General features: G+C 34.5%; 2 protein-coding genes across 2 annotated transcripts; both read left to right on the forward strand.

Moving 5' to 3' along the window:
- The first annotated feature begins 1745 nt into the window (after positions 1–1745).
- On the forward strand, positions 1746–14177 carry LOC115967946. Its single transcript, XM_031087103.1, has 10 exons — positions 1746–2087; positions 2755–4420; positions 4941–6389; positions 6625–7010; positions 7615–9377; positions 10165–10603; positions 11213–11375; positions 13027–13130; positions 13516–13607; positions 13691–14177. The coding sequence occupies exons 1-10, from the start codon at positions 1825–1827 to the stop codon at positions 13765–13767; spliced, it is 6402 nt and encodes a 2133-aa protein (XP_030942963.1). The 5' UTR covers positions 1746–1824; the 3' UTR covers positions 13768–14177.
- Positions 14178–20470: 6293 nt separating this feature from the next.
- On the forward strand, positions 20471–21242 carry LOC115968804. The gene has a single exon (XM_031088311.1). It carries the CDS (start codon positions 20572–20574, stop codon positions 20959–20961), a length of 390 nt encoding a protein of 129 aa, XP_030944171.1. The 5' UTR covers positions 20471–20571; the 3' UTR covers positions 20962–21242.
- Positions 21243–21620: the final 378 nt, after the last annotated feature.

Here is a 21620-nt window from a genome sequence, read left to right on the forward strand (position 1 = left end):
GATATTGTCTTTCATAAAGATAGCTTTAAGTATTAAAAACGTATGTCTTCAATGAGAAAGCTTTTAATATGAAGTCTTTGTGCCTTTTAAGAGAAAGGTCTTAGTATTGATGTTCATATGCCTCCCATGAGATAGGGCTTTTGTGATGTGTTCTTGGAAGAGTATTTTGATATGTTTTGAGATGTGTAGAGATGGTAAGTCCTTGACAAGGTAAGTGGTTTCATTAGAGGGATTTTGTTTTTTTAGCCAAAAGAAGAAAGCTAGGGACATAATGGTGCAGGAGCTGCTGTTACAGCTGTCATTCATAGCTATCATAGCTGGCTAATGACATCTTTTGCTTGGAGGACAATACTTGGCATTAAATTTATGATTTGGCTAAAGATGGTAAGATAATCTTCATGAGATCTTTCTATTTTTGGTACCACAACTAGAGCCACAGCAGAATGTGTTGGAGCTGTGGCAGCTTCTGCAGAGGTTGTTTTTGCAGAAGCTGTTTCTGCTTCTGTTGGAGCTATTTCTGCAAAATAGCTTTCGTTGGAGCTGTTTATAGCTTCTGCTGGAGCTACTATTGGTATTTTCAGCTAAGTTTTCTCTTTTGGAAAATCATATGCTTAGTCCATATATAATTTTGGTAAATAATACACTAGTTGGTTGATATTTGATGAAGTTTTAGAGATACAATTATAGTCTTTTTGTATTTTAACCAAATCTTAAAGGGTAAGGAAAGCATTTAATGCTAGATATGAGATATTAATATATATTTAGCCATGTACTTGGAATTGATTTAGATGATAATAATATAATTTATATGAAATACTATAATTATATTTTTAAACTTATATTATATGATGAACATTAATTTTTATGTAAAGAGCATGAGGAGTTTTATTATTTTAAGTGTTATGTGATATGAGAGGCTTACTAAATGTTACTTATTGCACACTAACTCGTCAAAGTTTAGGGAACTGGGGAAGATATGCCAAGTAACATGCTTTCTTTTATTAACTTTAAACCTCTGGAATTTTATTGAACATACTTCTTGGCCCTCCAAACCACGACTGCCAAAATTCCCCCGATGAGACTCATGAGTTTGGATCATGAGCTAAAAAATGAGATAATGTGCTATGAGCTCAAAATATGGGCTTCAATGAGATTATATCGCCATGAGTTTTGGACCATGGGCTTCGACATCATTTTGTGAATATGGACTTTTTTGGGCTTTAAAAGAGATTTTCCCAAAAATGCATGATAATGTTGATGTGGTACGGGTCGCCAATGGAATGAAGCCATGTGGTGTAAAAAATTTGTCCTCAACAAATGTTTAATTTCTAATTTGCATAATTATAAATTTGTCTTCCTTTAAATTATAGGCTTTAAAAAAAATACAAAAAAAAAAAAATCCTACCTCCCTTTTCCCTATAAACTCTTAAAATGTTTGTAAATTGCCTATTTTGTACTGCTGTTTAAATTACAGTTTTCATTGTTTAAATACCACAACATGTATTTCTATAACAGTTTTTCACCCACACGTATTTTCACAACACTTAGGACATATTTGGTTGTATTATTTAAATAACGATTTTCATTATTTAAACAACACAGCAGTATTTTCACAACATTTAAATAATGTTACTAAAATAACACTACCAAACGAGCCTTAAACAACAATACTAAAAATCTCTTACCAAACATGCCTATATCGTGTAAACGACGTGTAGCTCATTATTTTGGACCGGTCACTAGCTAAAACCCTACCCCAAAACCCTTTTTTCCTCCAAAAGCAAAAATCTCAGTCAGACTCTTCCAAGCTCGAAATTTTCAACAATGGCTGATTCGGAAGCGAAACCCAAAGAGACACACACGATGAATAAGAAGAAGAAGAATAAGAGAAAGCTAAGTAGCCTCGAAGAAGGGGCCGAAAGACCTACCAAAACGCACCGTGTTGAACAGTTTGACAAACACTGCGAACAAATAGAGGTGGAGCAGCTTGCTGAAGAGTTGGGACAGAGAGAGCTCGAAGAAGAATCTCCATGGAGGAACCTTCGGCTGATTCTGTCGATTCAGAACAAACAGCTCGAGCTTCACAAGTTAGTTATCTCTCTCTGACTCTCTTTATGTTTGTTTCCGTGTTTGGTTTCCGAGAAAGTCGGGGGAAAAGAATGAAACTTGAAATTCAATATCACAAAATTTTGGGTTTTTCTTTATGGGTTTTGAAAATGATGAAGAAAAAGAGGTTATGGCACTGGCACTGGCAATGGCAATGGCAAAGCTTTATTTTTCTCTATATGTGTAAATATTGAGCTTTGAAAATTATCTATTTCTTGCTATGGTCTTTTTGATAATTGATAAATTTTGCATTTAAGCTTTTTGAGTGGCATGGAATCTGTGGCAAAGCGAAGAGAAAATGGTGTTTGAATAATTGATACCTTCGGAATAGCTCTAATACTCTTTTATGAAATAAAGTTATTTTATTTATTGAAAAAAATTTGAATAACTGAATCTCAAATTTAATGTGAAGGCAGAGGAAAAAAGACGAAATTGGAGTTTGAGTTCTATATTTGTGACTTGTAAGACAAGGTTGTTGATGCCTTTAATCCCCCTCCCACCTCTCCTCTTTGGGTTTACCGTGGGTCCCTAGAAAATATCATATCCAAAATATGAGGATTATATTTGTTTCATGTCCTTTATACATTTGTGAGCCATGAATAGGAACATTAAGTTCTTCTTTAACAAATGAGGTAATTTCAAATGCAGGAAGGTGGAATTAGCCTTCCATTTTGTGAAGATGAGGGTCACAGAAGAAGGCAACAGTGCTGATCAAGATTATGAAACTGTGAAGTTATCCCGCTTGATAGTCTTCCTTAATGATTGGGTCCAGTCATTGTTGATACCTTCAGAGAAAAAATTGAAAGGTGTTGTTCAAAAACCTGAGGGTGAAGTTATTGAGACATGGTTAGATAGTAGGTGTTGGGAGATTTTCAAATTTTGCTTGGAGGAATCATTGAGACTGCAAGTTTCTTTAAATTTCTCACGGAACCTTTTACGGTCTATTTTTGTAATTGCAAAAAATGCAGTATCTTTAGTGAACAACACATTGTTGAGTTCACAAGAGTCGTATTTTATTGGTGAAGGCTTTAAACTGCACAGTATTGTGCTTGATTGTATCTCGTTAGTCTTCTCATCCCATGGTGGCTTGTCGAATGAAAATTTAGACTTGTGGATGTCAACTGTTGATGCAGTGCTTGAGCTTGTCCACAAAGTTTACGTAAAGAACCTTGATAGTGGCAATATGGGTGTTTTTGCCATGCGGTTTTCATGCTTGGTGCTTGAACCATTTGCCATGTTTTTGAGGGTCCACCCAACTCGGAAAACGGGATTTCATGATTTCATTGATAAACTTCTTGAGCCACTGATGCATTTGCTGAGTGTCTTGCATCTTCAAAGTGGTGGAAGTAATTCTCATTGGACAGAAAACTTACTGAAGCTAGTTGAAGAAGTTTTGTTTAATGGGTTGTTTCATCCTATCCACATTGATGGATTTCTGAGCTTACGTGGTACAGAGAAGTATGCAACAACCATTGATGGGGAATCCAAAAACTCAAAAACTGTTATTAAGAGTTATCACAGACACTTATTTGACAAACTGGAAAGAACCCTAACCGAAAAGAAGGTATTGGCAATGGGAGGCATTGGAGAACTATTCCGCTTGCTTGTTCATAGAGTGAAAAAGTTAAAAGGAGTTTCAGTGCTTTCTGCTGATACAAAGATGATAGGGAAAGGAGGAGCTTCAAGGAATTTGGAGGATAACTCATTGGGTCATACATCTAAATTGTATTCTGGCAGTAGTAATGTACATCTAGACAAGAGTTATAGTTCAAGTGGTTTCAATGCAGACACACGAAAGTCGCTTTTTGATTTTTTTGTACAGATTATGGAGCCTCTTTTGCTCAATATTAATGCTTATCTTCAAGCTAAACCGGAAGTGAGACCTGAGTTGTTGGAGGTTCATGGCACACTCAAATCTATTAATAATTTACTTGCCAGCTTTATGGATGAAAAGGTTTATTTAAGAACAGAGGACAACTCTGAAGGAGCTTGCTTTAATTTCTTGAAGAAGGTTTATGATACTGTTATTTCATTTTCCACCAATTTACTCTGGTTGTCAAAATATGATCTAGAAAACCAGAAGCACATTGGCACGTTAACTTTATTAGCCAATGAGGTATTTGTTGCTGTAGGTTATCTTCTGGAGATTGAATATGAGATTATAGGGAATGACTTGGTAAGCTTGTGGCTTATGATGTTTTCGTACTCAACTATTGGCCTCTCTTTGGTGGATGTGTTAGATCAAAGCTCATTATCTTCCAAAATAGAAGCCTTTGGATGCCAACTGATTAATCTCTATAGCCAGCTTCGCCAGGTTAGTAGAACTCTGATCATACTCTATTTGTCCACTTTTTAATTTCTATACAAGTTGGAAATGACTGGCATCACACATGGTTTAAGTCATTAGATTGTGTGTGCATGTATTTTGTGGGGTGTGGGGTATGAGGGTCGTGGGACCATAGTTTTTTCATAAATTTTCCCCTGCAAAACATCCCATCTTTCCCATTCTAGTTTCTGTAACTCAAATTTTGTTTTGTATGGACTATTGAGGCCTATGACCTTTGGCTTAAAAGGCACTGCCTTTCCCCCCATACGAATGGGATGGGGGTTGTGTTCATGGGTTCAAGGCCCATTGGGTGCATGTATAACTTACCAATGAAATTTTTTCTATAGTTACAATGGGGAGGGGGGATTTGAACGTTGGATGTCTCCGTTGGAAACACCAGGAGGTGCCAATTGAGCTACAAGGCTCTTGGCAACTTACCAATAAAAATATATAGCTGTTTTGTATTGAGTGGTCTCATGCCATATTCTTATACATTTAACTAATGTAGGTGAATAATACTATCTTTGCACTGTGTAAAGCAATAAGGCTTGTAATATCACATGATGATGGTGGTGAAATAAATTATACCAGATTTATGGCTGCTTTACCTTCTGAAGCTTATGCAAAATCAGTGGGAAATCTATTATCCTCCCAAGACTTTAAGTTTGCTGTTTGTAATGCCATTAAATCTATACCAGAAGGGCAAGCAAGTGGATGTATTAGGCAGTTAACAGAAGATATATCAGAATCTCTGGAATGGATGAAAGTTAATTGTTCAGTGGCTGAGGGAAATGAAATTGGCAATTTGGAGGTAAGTAGTCTGAAATGTTTTGATCAGCAAGCAGAACTGTTGGGAAGAGGATTGTCTGAATTGTATACACTAGTGCTAGATTCAGTGACTGTCACAATTGGTAACAGTAACCTTCTTGGAGTTTCTGTCAAGGACCTGATGACACTACTATGTCCTTGCATGAATAGCCTAGTTGGAGTACAGCCGCTTACTGTCAACAAGTTTCTTTGTTCTGTCACAGGAAGAAATTTTGATGCCGGGAATAAAGATGATTTGCTGAAATTTGGATTTTCCAGTTATTGGGTCTTTGTGTTCTTCTTTCGCTTGTACATGTTTTGCAGAAGCTTATATAGGCAAGCAATCAGCCTTATGCCTCCAGATTTATCAAGAAGGATGTTAGAAGTGATGGGCGATTCATCCACAGCATACTCTGGAAAGGATTGGATGGAGAGGACTGATTGGGATGATGGGGGCTACTTTTCTTGGATTCACCAACCTTCAACTTCTCTTCTTGTTGTTATACAATCAGTTTCAAATATTTATCTCCAGGATAGCTCTGAAGATTGCTGTCCTTTAATTTATGTATTAAATGCTATGGCTCTTCAGAGGCTTGTTGATTTGAACAGGCAGATAAATTCACTTGAGTACTTGCTGCAGAGTAATGACAATCTGGTGCAAAAAATGTTGCTTGATGATGCTAGCTTGTCACTGTATCGTAAAAGAAGTAGAAAGTGGGCAAGGTGCATCTCTGTTTTGAGGCAAGAGGTGGCAGGTCTAACTGATTACATGATGGGACATCTACGGTTAGTGGCTGAAGGTCAACAGTCAATCTCCTCTGATGATGCAACTTGTGTGGACACATCTGCCCAAGCTCTTCTTGAAACTGAAGAATGGGATTTTAGTATTTGTTCCATGAACAAGAAGTCATTGCCCACTGCTATTTGGTGGATCCTTTGCCAAAATATTGATATTTGGTGCAGTCATACTGCTAAAAAGAAGTTGAAATTGTTCCTCTCACTTTTAATCCATACTTTCATTCCCTCTTCAACAAGCAGCTTTGTGAGGATTGGAAAACAGCACATTAATGAACCCAGCCAGCTGAAGAAAGTCACCATGCATCAAATCTCATCAGAACTTCTAAGTGACTCAATCTTGTATGAACAAAAAGTAAGACACTTTACTGAATCATAGATTCCCCAACTCCTCTTATTGATGTTCATACCCATACAAACTAGCTTTGTGTGTATTACTTGAAAAAAAAAAAAAAAAAAAAAAAAAGCTTTGTGTGTTATATATATTTTTATTTTCTTCAAAAAGCTTCCTGTATGATGTCCTAGAACTTCTATGAGTTTAGTAGATATTATTTTGCTTTCTATAGTGTTCATTCCATCTCTTGTATTAGTTTGTCCGCAGGTATTTGGCATCAAGGTTTTGCCGTGTATTGGAGAAATCAGTATTACCGTTATTTAAAGATTTTCCATCTGGCAATGTTGAATTGAAGTCATCACCTCATTGGCCAGAGGTTCTTGGTGCACTTGAGAAGTCATCAGTAAAAGTTTCCGGGAGTGAACTTGTTACTTGTGATTGTTTTTCAGATTCAAAATCGATTGCTCATTCATCTGAGAAGCTGCGTACTGAGATTTGCACTGAACAAAAAGCTTTACCCTTCACCGGCTTTAATTTTACATCTTGTCATAGTTTACTTAATCTTTTGTGTTGGATGCCGAAGGGGTATTTAAATTCAAGATCATTCTCAGTTTATGCCACATATATACTCAACCTTGAAAGGTAGACTGTCTTCTCTACATAATTGATCTTTTTATGCTATGATTTGGTGCCTGTTGATATAATGGTCTCCCAGCTTAAATAATGATTGCTGCTTTTTAGAACACAAGCAAGTAACACAACTTTTTCACTTCTTTTGAGGTAAGGCTTTGTGCTGCATGGTGAACTCTTTAAATCATTTGAAGGTGATAAAATTAGGAAATAACAATTATTGAAAAAAATAGGAGAAAAATTAATAGATATCCAGATTTATGCATCTAATAGCACATAAATTTATACAACTGAAGATTATGGTTTAACTTTCTTATTGCAAATTGTCCCTGCAATATGTTGCACATACCACTTTTCTTAAATAATTGATGTCTACTGTTTTGGTTTGATAAGTTAAACAATTAACATTTTCTTGTGCACTTTTTTTGGTAATTTCATGGATACGTAATGATCTGTTATCTTATCATGTATAATTGTCAACCTTTTTTTCACAAGCATTCAAGTCGCATTTATCATATGAAATGATATCACAGAACTCAGTTTTGCAATCTCTGCTGGAAGATACTCTTTTCAAATTCAATTCAAACTATAATATTACCGGTCCTACATGTTTCAGGGTGGTTGTTGGTAGCTTATTGGAATGTCAGGGTACATTCTACTCACACAGGCATCATGACCTTTTCAGACTGTTTGTTTCTTGCCGGAAGGCCTTGAAATATATAATTATGGCAGCTTGTGAGAAGAAGACAGAAGCTAGTCAATCCTCATTTGCTCCAATACTCCTTGAAGATTCATTTTCTGCTTTGTGGCTTTTCAAGTCAGTATCTCTGGTGGGTGAGCTTCAACAGGCAGTGTCAAAAGATATTGCGTCTCAAGTTAAAGATTTGATATTTTCATTGATGGATCACACATCATATGTCTTCTTGACATTAAGCAAATATCAAATTAGTCATGCTGTTCACTTCTTTCTCAATGCCAAGAGGCCTTGTAAGGAGCAACCGTTTTCTGGCAATGTCAACGAGCAGTGTAACTTAATTGAATCTAATCCTTGTTTGGATTCCTCCAACTGTATTGAGGCCTGGAATGATGCATTCCTTGTTGTCAAGATGTTGAAGGAACAGGCACAAAGCCTTGTTAACTATCTGAAAGATAACCTTTGTACTGAAAAAGAGTTTCTTGGTGTTGATGTTGTAAATTTGAATAAATTTTCCTCTATAGTTTCCTGCTTTAGTGGGTTTTTATGGGGTCTAGCTTCTGCAATTAATGATGAAGATGCAAGATTTCATGACAATAAAGCAAAATCATTAGGGTGGACACGTGAACATGTCTTGGAACTCAACCTTTGTATAAGTGTGTTTGAAGATTTCATCAATCTTTTCTTACGTATGTTCCTCATTGAGGTTGATCAACAGCCCAGAAGTTACTGTGATGCACTAAATCTTAAAAAGTCAGAGTATGGCCCAGATTTTTTGGATGCAGAGGAGCGTCCACTGAATGGCTCTGCCCAGGCTGAAAGTTCAAGTGGTAGACAGCAGCAAAAATCTGGAGCTGCAATGGCTTGCTCATTGTCATCTGTCATTGATGACAACTCTCGAAAAGCTAGTGTTAGAAGGTTCCAGTTGAAAGATGCCAGCTTTGCTGCCAGTATTATGACTAAGGTGGATTCATTTGATCTTCAAGTTATAAATAAGCCTTTGTTGCGATGCTTGCTGAAAGGTGATTATCCTGAAGTAGCATTCTCACTCAGGCAGCTATTAATTGCTTCTTCAGCTATATTGAGGATAAAATTGCAGATAAATAAGATTTCCTCATTGTCAAGCTTGGTGCCCTGTCTTGCTGGCATTTCACAAGTCTTGTTATTGGAATTAGTGGGTATGGTCGACATTCCAAACACATTTTCTTTTGTTTGGTTGGATGGTGTTCTAAAGTATCTGGAAGAGTTGGGAAATCATTTCCCTTCAGATAATCCTACCTTATATGGAAATGTGTATGCCAGGATGATAGAGTTACACTTAAGGGCTATGGGAAAATGCATAACTTTGCAAGGAAAAAGAGCCACTCTAGCATCTCATGAGACAGAGTCAAGTACTAAGACACTCCATGGTCATATAGGATTCTCTGAAGCATCTCATCTTGGGCCACACTGCTTGGATGAATTTAAAGCAAGGTTGAGAATTTCATTTAAAATGTTCATAAAGAAACCATCAAGACTGCATCTCTTAACTGTGATACAGACTATAGAGAAAGCACTAGTTGGAGTCCGGGAAGGATGCATGTCAATCTATGACATAACTACTGGAAATGTAGCTGGTGGAAAGATTTCCTCAATAGTTGCAGCTGGAATTGATTGCTTTGATTTGGTTATTGAATTTGTTTCAGGTAACATTGCACACTCAATGAATGCAATTTTGGATAATTTTGGAAATTAACCATTGCATTACATTCTTTAACTTGTTTATATGTGGGTCCACTTTGTGTTTTTGGCATTTACTGCATGTTTCATTTATTTTCATTTTATTAGCTATTAGATGGAATGTACTTCAATTGGTCATGTTTCCACCAAAGTGATTAAAACTAACTGCCTTAAAATGCCATGGGTAACGTTATGTTGCATTTAAAATGGACCTTAGGAATCAGAAAACTGAATAATTCCTCACACATGTTCCTTCAATAATATAACTGCTTTTTTATAAAAAAGTAAAAATTATAAAATTATAAAAAAAAAAATTTGGAAAAACGATTTTTAGATCTATGAAAATTTCAACTTGTTATTGCAAAGACGGTGTTTAAACAAAGGAGCAATGTCAGCCATGGATGGATAGCAGATATTTTGTGTAAAATTTCTTCGAAAAAAGGTTTTCTTATTGATGTTGTCTGGCTCACATCCTAGAATTCAGATTCCTACCTTACTAAATTATGAAGTATATGGAATGGAGAAGCTATTAATATCAGATGAGATTTTCCCATAGCATACTGCCTGTGTACCAGGGGAGCAGTTGTACCATTTTTAATTCCTTTTAATAAAGTTCTATTTACGTATTAAAAAATTATCAGATGAGGAGATGCATAAATTGATCAACCCTGCTTAGAGCAATGTTATTGCAACTGTCACCTCAGGTTTCTATCTCAGTTTGATGCTTGTTTTGACCATTGACTTTCTTTTCAGGACGCAAACATTTGGATGTGGTGAAAGAACACATTCAGAGCATACTTGCGGGTTTGTTCAACATTATTCTGCACTTGCAGAATCCTTTAATATTCCAGAGATTTATGCATGATAAAGGCAACACTAATCCAGATTCAGGATCTGTCATTCTTATGTGCATTGAAGTACTCATAAGAATTTTTGGGAAGCATGCTCTTTTCCAAATGAAAGCCTGGCATGTAGCTCAGTCTTTACGTATACCTGCTGCACTTTTTCAAGATTTCCATCAGATTAAACTTTCTGAAGCTTCCATTTCATCTCATTCTTCCTTGATATTGGATAATGAAATCTCTGATCGACTAGCAAGCAAGGATTTAAGTGTTGTAGATCGGCACTTCTCAATTGACCTATTTGCTGCATGTTGTAGATTATTGTATACCGTTCTTAAGCATCACAAGAGGTACAGTTTGTCTTTCTTTTCTTTTCTTTTCTTTTTTTGGTGTGTGCCTTTTTTAGGGGGGTGGGGAAATGTCCACAAAAACATGGTTACAATGGTTCATATTGTAGGGTACTAAAACCTTTAGAACCATTAGTGCAAGTTGCATGCTTGCAATTTTTTTATGTGGAGGACAATATGACTATGTTGATGTTTAAGGCTACAGTTGCTGCACATCTCTTAGCACTAAACCCTGCTGTAGTTTGAACCATTCAAACTCTGTTCTCATCAATTAACATGTTTTATGGGTTGTCATTTTGAGCTGAGTAATTATTTTTTCGCTTTAGAAGATGGACCAGGGAAAAGAGCATACTTAATTTAATGGCTAGATCTAAGGTTATTAGTTTCCTTTTGGTTTAGTAAAACTACATCAATAGCTGATTAAATATGAGGTAATTATTTATTTTCTCAATTATGATTTATGCATAATGCTCTTAGGTTTGTGGTTATTACGTTCATATTTCTCACTTGGCATGCATAAACTATGTTGCTTGTTTTCTTTGGTATCCCCTCCCCTTGGTGGATGAAAGTGGGCATTATATGTTATTATACTGATTGTTTCATTAATTCTAGTGAGTGCGAGCGGTGTATTTCTCTACTCGAAGCCTCTGTTTCTGTTCTCCTTCATTGTTTGGAGACTGTGGATACCGATTCAATTGTCAGAAAAGGATATTTTTCGTGGGAATTAGAAGAGGGAGTAAAATGCGGTTGTTTTCTTCGAAGGATTTATGAAGAGGTATGTGATGTTTGTGTGAACAGACATTTTTATTTTTCATAGGTAATAAGTGATTTTATTTAACTTAAAAAGAATCATACATGGGGAACCAATAAACTATACATGATATACTCACAGGTTCCTTAAGTTAGATTAAAATATAAAGAATTAATGAATTCCTATAACATTGGAGGTCTGCTTGCATCCAATGACCGCCAATAAAATAATAACCCAAGAAATAACAAACCAAGATTCGAAATTCTCTATAGATTTTTTGTTTGAACATACATTAATGCATCTAAATTAGCGTATCACAGTGCATCCTTACTCCATGGCCTTAATTTGTTTTTGTGAATTCTCTTCAGCCATGGTAAAAACTCCTGTTAGGGTGAGTTTTTCAAGGAATGGTGACAGAGGTGGCTCATTTGGCCATGCCATTTATTTTGGAATAAGTTCATCTTGCCAAAATTATTGGGAGACATTATGCACATGGTTAGCACTGGAGCTAAAGTAAACAAGCTAGCATGTTTTTTGCCAATAAAGCTTGTCCTCAATTTTAACTGGCATCAGAACTATTTGATAGTATTAAGAATATAGCTGTTATGTTTTAGATGGATCTCAAAATTTTATTTTTAAGTTAATTGGGATCGTTTTAGTGTCACAGAGGGATCAAAAAATTGAACAACAATTGATAGAATATGTTGTCCCTATCCCTTTTCAATTGATATGTTATATAATGGATCTCACCTTGCAAGAAGTTTAAACATTCTTCCTTGAATTTTGTCATTTTTGTTCAGGTAAAGGGTTCATTTGATCAATCAAACATATGAACCTACATGTTGTCATTAGTATCCCATTTATTCCACTGTTAGTTTGAACTTAAAGACCTAATATCCTTGTAAAGGCTTTTCTTTGGTGAATGGGGGTCATTGAAGGTCAGAGCTTATATGGGGATAAAGTGATTGGTGCTCAGAAAACACCCACAGCCCAGCTTGCACATTTAGGAAACCTTTCTAGTCCAGAAAACTTGTTACCCAACTAAAACTTGGATGTATAAGTAACTGATTGCCACTACTGATAGAAGCATGTTTGTGGCAAGACTTCTTTTCTATCATCATTTACTTTTTATTACCTTTTTTTTTTTTTTTGATGGTTACTTTGTATTACCATTACTGCTTTGCTAAGAGTAACCATAATTTGTTCGCTTTATATTTACCATTTCTAACATTCAATAGTATTTAAGCTTTACTATGCATACAAGCATAAGATACATGCCAATGGTTGTACCAGTGCACAGAGATCCCACTTCTGCAGGGTTTGGGAGGTCATGGTAGGCACTAGGCAGCCTAATCCCCAATTTATTTTGGGAGAGGCTGATTCCTGGACTTGAACCCATGACTTGTCACTTTTGGTGGAAGGCACTTGCCATCACACCAATACCCGACCTCTACATGCCAATGGTCTTTGGATCAAATGACATCTATTCCTCCAATGTACAAAGGGTGGAGAGTGAAGTCACGGGTTCTATGCAAATGTGTGGTCTTGTTTACTTTGAAAATAGAGGGGGAAAGAGAAGGGGGGGGGGGGGGGAAGTCTTACACGTATATGACACCTTTTCCTTCTTTTCTTTTTTTTATTCTACCTGGTTTACTTCTTCATATTTATGGTGCAGTTAAGACAGCAAAAAGAGTCCGTTGGCCGCCATTGTTCTCAGTTTTTGGCAAACTACATATATGTTTATTCAGGCTATGGCCCCCTTAAAACTGGCATCAAAAGGTAATTTTTAGCACCTTTTTTTAATCATTCCTATTATGAAATTCTACAAGAATTCCATGTCTTGCTCTTGTTTTCTATTTGAACCATTACTCCTCCCAACTATAACATGTCTTTGCATTTTAATATGTCCCAAAATGTTTTTCTATTTCAAAAGATGGTTCCAAAGGTACCTATAAAAAAACAAATATGGTTCCAAAGGTCCTACTTTCCTCTTTCCCATTATTTAGAGTGACAAGAGGAGGACAGTGTTGGAGAAATGAGAGGTGTGACTAAATAAATTAGTCTCTATAATTTTTTTTTTTTTTTTGAAAAGTACAAGCTTAGTGGGATTCGACCCTTAGCTCTCACGCTGTAGCAGCTGAACCATTTTATTGTGAATCTGCAGGGAAATAGATGAAGCTCTCAGACCAGGTATATACGCTTTGATAGATGCCTGCTCAGCAGATGATCTTCAGTATCTTCATACAGTATTTGGAGGTAAGCAATCTTTGTGTTGATGTTTAAAATGAGTACAAGAAGGAAACACTTCATTCTCACTTATTTTCTTATTGTTTCTGTAGAGGGTCCTTGCAGAAACACACTAGCAACTTTACGACACGACTACAAACTGAATTTCCAGTATGAAGGAAAAGTCTGATCTACTTCTCTTTTGCTCTGGCTAAATATGTTGGCTCAAATTTACACAAATTATTTTACATTATGAATACTGGTTTACAATTTTACCTTTGTGCTATGGAGAAGAAAAAAAATGTGAAAGAAGCATAGCTAACCCTAACTAGTCTGTTGAGGATCTATAGATGATCCCAAAATGTTGGGACTAAAGTTTGGTGGTGGTTGTTGTAGCTTCCTCATGGAAGTCCAAAATTACACAGGTTGTAGGTTTTTATATTGTTGCAATTTTTTGGGGTTTTTAATGTCGTTTGAAGTGTACATATGAGAGAATTACTGAGTTACCTTGTTTCTGTTGTAACCTTTCAAGTATAAATGGCTTCAGTAGTGTTGTAAAGTGCATTCTTCTTTTATAAAAATATCAATTTTTTGTTAGTATTTTATTATGCTGTTTGAGTATCTTTGTGCATATGATGTCAATATGTAATCTGATCCGTAAATACAGTATTAAAAAAAAAAAAAAAAAAAAAAAAAAAAAAGAAATCTAGAGCAATGCATGGTGCTTCTTGACTGACAATGAAGTTTGCCATCATTTGCATGTCCATTAGTTAAATAGGCATTATGTGAGATGATGAAAAGTTCATTATGGACAAAGTTTCAGTAGAATTTGGACGCATTTACATAGCAGATACAAACCACTAGCTATTTCACACAAGAAAAAAGTTTAATACACCCAATGAGAATGATGCTGAGTAGAAAGACTTTGTAACATTAAACGATTGGCTTTTCTTTGTGGAAAAAGAAATTATTAGTGGTATTAATACAGGGCTGCTATAGAACTATATGCTTTAGGCTAATGTTTTCATCTAACTTTATAACAATAATATGAACTTTAGAATAATGTCGGCAACTGGGATAAGAAACAGTGGTCTATAATCTACATCTTTTGTAGCTGCAACAATTATGAGTTTGTGAAGAGGACCGCAAAAACAGCCAAAAAATGATCGTCTTTCTTGAGAAATGGCTGGTCCAGCGTGAAGGCTAACAATATCTTCTTCTTTTTTATTTTTTGGTTAAAAGGCTAACAATATCTTTCCACACCAATATATTCCATATCAATTAAGCCTGAGACAACCTTTTACAATGTTTTTCTTAATTGCTAAGATGGTATGTTGTTATTGATATAAACTCATATGAGAGTAATATTACTTTAATTACAACTTAACACGTCAATAATTGTGAAATATTTTGTAATCATAAGTTTACTCATTTTATATTTGACTCACACGTCCAATAGTATTGGCATCACCCACCGTTCTTACAAAACAAGATATCTCAATGCTAAAAGAGAATGTTGATGGAACAACTACCGTATGTTCAGCCATCCAAAAAGTGGACACATCAACACGTGTATGGTTGAGATTGAGCTAGGATATGATTTGCTTTTCAATTTCACCTTTGGCTATAAGTTTTGGCCTTTTTCCATCCAAAAAAAGAAGAGCCACTCTGAAGTTTTCTCATAAAACCTTAGCAACCCCAACAAACCAGTAAGGCTCTTAATGGGATGCTATAGAAGCTGTTGCAGACCAACCCCAGTGAATGATGGTTTATCCAAGGTTCTGCTATTCTTGGTTGTGATCTTAATCCTCCTTTGCATACCAAAGCTATTTACTCGTGAGCCACCACCTGTTATCGTTGAACCACCCAAAGAGTCTATAAATTGGCCCCTTATATTCTTACCATTGCTATTACTAGCCATTGTGCTTGGCTTATCATCAATGGGATCTCATGATTCTAAGTGTTGTCCAATGCCACCAACACCACCACCACCACTACCATACAAACCACCACAACCACCACCATGCAAACGATACCGCCACTGCTCTTGCAAAGGATCTGTGCCATGGGGTGTGGCTCATTGATTATCAGAAAGCTACATTTTCCTGAGACATGGATTGTAACTTGTAAGCACTTTGTGTTTTACTTTTTTTGATAAGCACTGTGTTTTAATTGATTTGTTATGCCTATTTAGTCAGCAAAAACGTGTTTTTTTTCTAGTTTGGTTGTATCATGTTTATGTACCAGAGACTCAGAGAGTTCTAAATGTTTGTATTAGATGTAAAATTGGCAATTATGCCTAACATTATGATTATGTGAAAAGTAAACAAAGTGCTGTCTGATACTTCATAGTTTTGGTTTTTCACTTTTTCTTGCTTGATGAATTTTGATCAGATATGCATGAAATTCCGTATATGGATCGGATAGAATCAATTCTTTTCCAATACCTATGCCCCAAAGGAGGGTCCCATATATGTTTTTTTTTTTTTTTTTTTTTTTAATAATAGTTAATTGGTAATAGGAGTTTTTGTTTTAATGCGCAATATTTATTAAAAAAAAAAAAATCTAAAATCTATTTGCATAAACAAACTTAGCAAGAGCACGAGTAACACTATTAACATTCCTTTTAACCCAACTAAATGCATTAAAATCAAAGCAACAACTAAGCTCTACAATATTGTTAAGCAGAATAGAAATAGTCAAATAGATCACTCGACATTTGTCAATTCTAAAGCCTCAACATCATAACAATTTTTGTCATCTGCTCCACAAGGTAATAGGGGTATCATTTTGAGTTGAATTCAAGACATTCATTTAAATAGGGAAATACCATTTTGGAACAAGGATTAGAGCCTGTAGCCACTTATATTTAATTTTATTTGGATCCAGCTAATCAAAACCAATATTTTGTTTTTCTTCTTTCTTTTCTTTCTTCTAATGATGATTAAGAATTTTGCAAGACATTTGTGTAAAGAAAATGTTAGAAATATTATAAATTTTACTATTTATATCTTACAAACTAATGTATTAGTGATAAAATAAAAAATCAAACATTTATTTATTATTTTTTTGAAATAACACTAATTAAGTAATTATATTTATTATCACATTAGTTTGTATTTATTTTTAGTAAAATTCGCAGTTGATATAGAATATTCCTTGATTGTTTAGAAGATTAAAATTGTTTCATTTGGATTTCCTGGATTGGATAAACCAACAATTATGGCCACCAAGGCACTAATAGCCTGACTTCTTTCTTTTTAAAAAAAGAAAAAAAGAAAACACTTATAGCCTAGGAAAAAAAAAAAAAAACCCACCATTAACTCGCTTTAAAAATAATATATTATATACAACTCCATATTAAAAATATATAAATAAACGACTACAACGACTTAGTGCTGTTGTTATGAGCTAATGTCAATGATCGCGTAATGATTCAGTTTGATAGTGGTGGGTTAATTTGTAAGTTACTCTCTAGTCTCTTCCTTAATCTTTTTTTTTTTTTTTGATTGAAAAAATAATAATTTTTTTTTATTAGAGAAAATCCTAAGTTTACAATTTTTTTTTAAAAAAAAATCAATTTTAATAGTTACATTATAACAATGAGAGAGTGAGAATTTCACATTGATTCTCCTTGTGAAGTAGAACGACAATACCACTTAATTACAAAACTCTTGATAGAAGAGGAGGATTCAACCCTGCAGAAATATCATTTGAGATCAATATGATGTCATGTGTGTTTGGCCTTTACTTATTTAGTTTTTTGCTGATTAATTTTTGTTGAAAGTGTATTAAAATATACTTGTACTTTAAAAAAAATAGATTTTAAAAAGTTGTACATAAAAGGTAAAAAACTAAAAACTAGCAAAAAAAAATTGGACCCTAACTAATTCTTTAAGATAGATTTTGATTTGATATTCAATCTTGATATGGATGTATATATTCACCAAAGTTCACTATTAATCTCTACAATATTAATTCTCAAAAAAAAAAAAAAAAAAAAAAAAAACCTCTACAGTATTGCCGACAGTCTTGTAGTTAACTAATTGGCACAGTTATTTCCAACCGTGACATTAAAGGCCGACTTTAAGATTCCTCAACCCTCATCTATCGATGCATAAAATAAATAAATAAAAAATCTCTGCAAAATTAAAGGCCGACTCAACTTCTATATCCAATCGAGAGGGTGTCATCTAGCGTTAATATGTCAGAAGCAGAGTTATTTGACTGTAATTCCCAGTGGTTTCTGGGGATCCTTTTAACATTCTTGAGTCATATCTAAATTTACAGATCAATCTTTCTGTTACACTTTAATTAAGTCCATAGCTCAGCTAGACTGACCTTATCCACTGATGAATACAAAAACAATTTCTCAATTCAACATTGGGTCGGCCTTAAAAAATAAAAAAATAAAGAATTTTGAGTACCCATGTCAAAGAAGCCAAACCCTCATAAAGAAGGCGACAATTTTATAAAGCAGACGTTGATTTATATCCACTTTCAACCATAGGAACAAATCAAAACATGTGTTGTATCATCAAAGTGGTTGAGCAATTATTTCACCTTTTGAATGGTGATTCAAATCTAGTGTTTGGGATTTGAATCTGGGTGCGGCTTGTGTCCAGTAAAAGTTATCACTAAATATGTTGGATTGTAGACACGTGTCCACTCTTGGACATGTGTCCGAATCCTGATGTGTCCAGTGATAACTTCCACTGGACACCTCTTCTTCTTTACTATTCGTGTGATTTTGTGATGTACTTTGAAATTGCATGTTTTTGAAGTCAGGATGTATGATGGTTCCTGATAAAAATACTGGTGAAGGGACAAGGTCCCTAAATTTTGCTAAGCTTGACAATTAACAATTAATTTGAGTGAGAAAAGCATTGGTTTTAAAGCAGTAGGAATAAGATCAATGATGAACTTACAAAGAGAATGAAACATTGAGCCTAAACAATGTATCATTGACTGTTTAAAGTTGGCCCATCTGCCCCCACATCATGGCAATTATTGTACATGCTACATTTTTTTTTTCATGTTTAAGCTCCATCTCTAATGGGTATCACTATCCTTTTCTTTTCTTTTTAAAATCTTTGATGGGCTGAGTAGAGAATTCTTTGTGGTGCAATCCTAATTCCCAATAAAATAAAATCCCTGATGTGGATGCATGCCCAATTGAAATTGGACAGTGATGTAATTCACTATTAAATCCACTTTGGTTGATTGAGAGATGACTATGACCTCTTATCACTTGAATATTCTCTTGAAAATTTTAATTTATTTTTAGTATGCTATATATGTAGGGTTTGTGTAGCTGAACTTTATGTTTTAATTCTCTGTTTTTATGTTATATTAATACAATTTCTTTGTATTATCCAAAAAAAAAATATATATATTTTTTATTGTTGACAAATTGTTAGGATCAGTTATGATAAGACAACATCTCATTAAGATTGATATAATATCACCTATTTTAACACATATTTTTTAGCTTTTTTATTCATTCACTTTGTTATATGGATATACATATGGTGATGCACTGAAAATTAGTAAACTGAATACTCCGGGCTTCAATAGGTTAGTAGTTGCTTGAAAGGTCTAAAAAGAAAGAAACATAAGATCAAAGGTGACCGGGGTGAACCGACCAAGAACCCTTCGATACTTAAGTTAGTTTTCTCTCTAGAACTCAAGAATTCCAACTTTAGGAGTGGTGGAAACTTACCTTCATTTGATATGGATGAGTCCTTTTATAGTGAGTTTTGGAGCGGTTACTTGTTTACTAACTTCCTCAACGTGGATGGAAGTTAGAAAGTTCAGACTTATTTTTTACAACTGCTATCAGAAATTAAGAAATTAGTGGAAGGTTAAAGCGATGAATAAGGATTTTGCTCATACTTCAGAATAGTAGAACGTGGTCCGAATTATAAACTCTTGAACACAAATTTACTCTGATAATTTCTAAGTGTTGGGAGGTCATCTAAATGCTTCCATGCTGGACAACCTTCTTACACTTGGGCGACCTTATATTGGGACAACCTTTATAGACTTGGACGACACTATGGACGAATTGGAGTTTGGAGATAGTCCAATTTTGGTTCACCATCAACATATAACAAAGATGTAATTTTTGCATCAATTGGAGTTTCTAAATTAAAATATTTGCTTATGTTTAGTAGTTTATACTGCATAACATTGATAAAAAAAAATTTAAAAAAAAAAAACCTTCTTTAAGTGAAGAAAATAAAACTAAGATTATATTTTCAATTTGATTTTCTTTTAATTTATGTATGTTCTTCTTAATCTTTTGAATAGGTTAAGCTAATCTGATATCTTATCTAAATATGTTTTAAAAAACTTGATGTCTTATATTCATATTAATCGGGTACCAACCTATGAAGTGATCAATTATGATAGATAATTTATCATATATTATACAAAATAATAATTTTAGTAAATCTAGTTCAATGATTTTAATTTATTACTCTAGAGTCTAGAGGGCCCATTAGCCACTTGCTACCAACATGCTCTACCCCACAAACAAGTCAGACCATTTGACTAAGTAATCAATTTGAAAACCCATGCATTGAACCACACACATAATAACTTAGTAGACGTGCCAAATGTAAACATTTTTTTTTTTCTTTCATAAATTATTGAAATAAGAAGTTTTTTTTTTTCTTTTTTTTATTGTAATTAGATGATCAAGAAATTTGAATTTTGAATGTTCTGTCAGAAATACTATTACTTTAATACCACTTTATAACTTATATAAGTTTTCCACCTACTAATTAATTACAAACTTATATACCACCCTAACCATTTGTGACATTGTGTGTGAACAAAGTGTGTCACTAGACTTTCTTATATAATAATAGGTTAACTACCAAATCAAATATCCCACCTTTGGCTATAAATGCTATTGTGCCATTAATTCCTAAGGACCTCTTGAATTTGTCAAACTTTTATACAAAGCTTCTCATTAAGAAGGTCTTCAATGGCCTATAGAAGAAGCACAGCCTCCTCTATCTTTGATGCCTTCTCTCTAAACCCTCTTCCATACCCAGTTCTGCTAATTCTAGCAGTGATCTCAATCTTTCTTGGCACCTCATGGTACTTCTCTTATGAGGAAGCTGTGGAAAGTGCTGAAGAACAAATGGGTTGGCTGCTTTTGGCCACACCTATAGTGTTACTCATCCTAGTCCGGTGGTTGTCATCCATGGAAAATCCAAACTTTCTCTTTTCCATGTCACCATGGGACCAGCGCCGCCGAACCCACCACCGGCCCTCGGAGGGAAGCTCACCATGGGGTGTTGCTGCTTTGATTGTGTTGTTGCTTGTTATGGTGCAATACCGGTCTGTCTTTACTGATGGCTGGTTAGTTTAGATATACAGAACTATATAAGATATATGAGAACATATGCTGTTATTTGGTTGAAACAGATTAGTTTGTAGATAGTTTGGAAAAATGGAGTTTGTGTTTTGTTAGAGTAAAGACAGGTTATATAGATCATGATAATATACATGACTGTTGTATATAGTAAAGGATGATGAATTGTAATTGGTTTGGGTTTTTGGTAGATATAAATATGTGAGTGATATGTATCATGTTTTTTCTTCTTCTTTTTCATTGCAATATATAGCAAAGTTCTGATGATGGTTTAGATATGAACTTTGTTTTTTTTTGCTTTTGTTTTTTTTGTTTTTTAAATTTATTTCATTGGTTCTCTAGTGAATTATAGTTTGAAGGAATTAAATAGGTTTGTGTTTATTAGATAAAGATGAGTTAACATGCAATTTTCGTGACCACTGACCATTGCATGTAGTGAGAGACGACACATTGTTACTGAGTGAGGGGTGGTTGGGTTTTTGTCTAATAAAGATTGGAGAGATATAAGACTTCTTTTAAGGAAGGAAATTTTTTTTTTTCTTTTTCTTTATTATTTTTTTTCTATTCCTTTTTTTCACAACGAGTAGAGCAAGTGGATTAAGATTCATCGATTAAAAAAAAAATCGAGTAATATCACTGAATCATAAAAGCCTTTT

This window comes from Quercus lobata, chromosome 11, assembly GCF_001633185.2.
Source record: "Quercus lobata isolate SW786 chromosome 11, ValleyOak3.0 Primary Assembly, whole genome shotgun sequence".
NCBI lineage: Eukaryota > Viridiplantae > Streptophyta > Magnoliopsida > Fagales > Fagaceae > Quercus > Quercus lobata.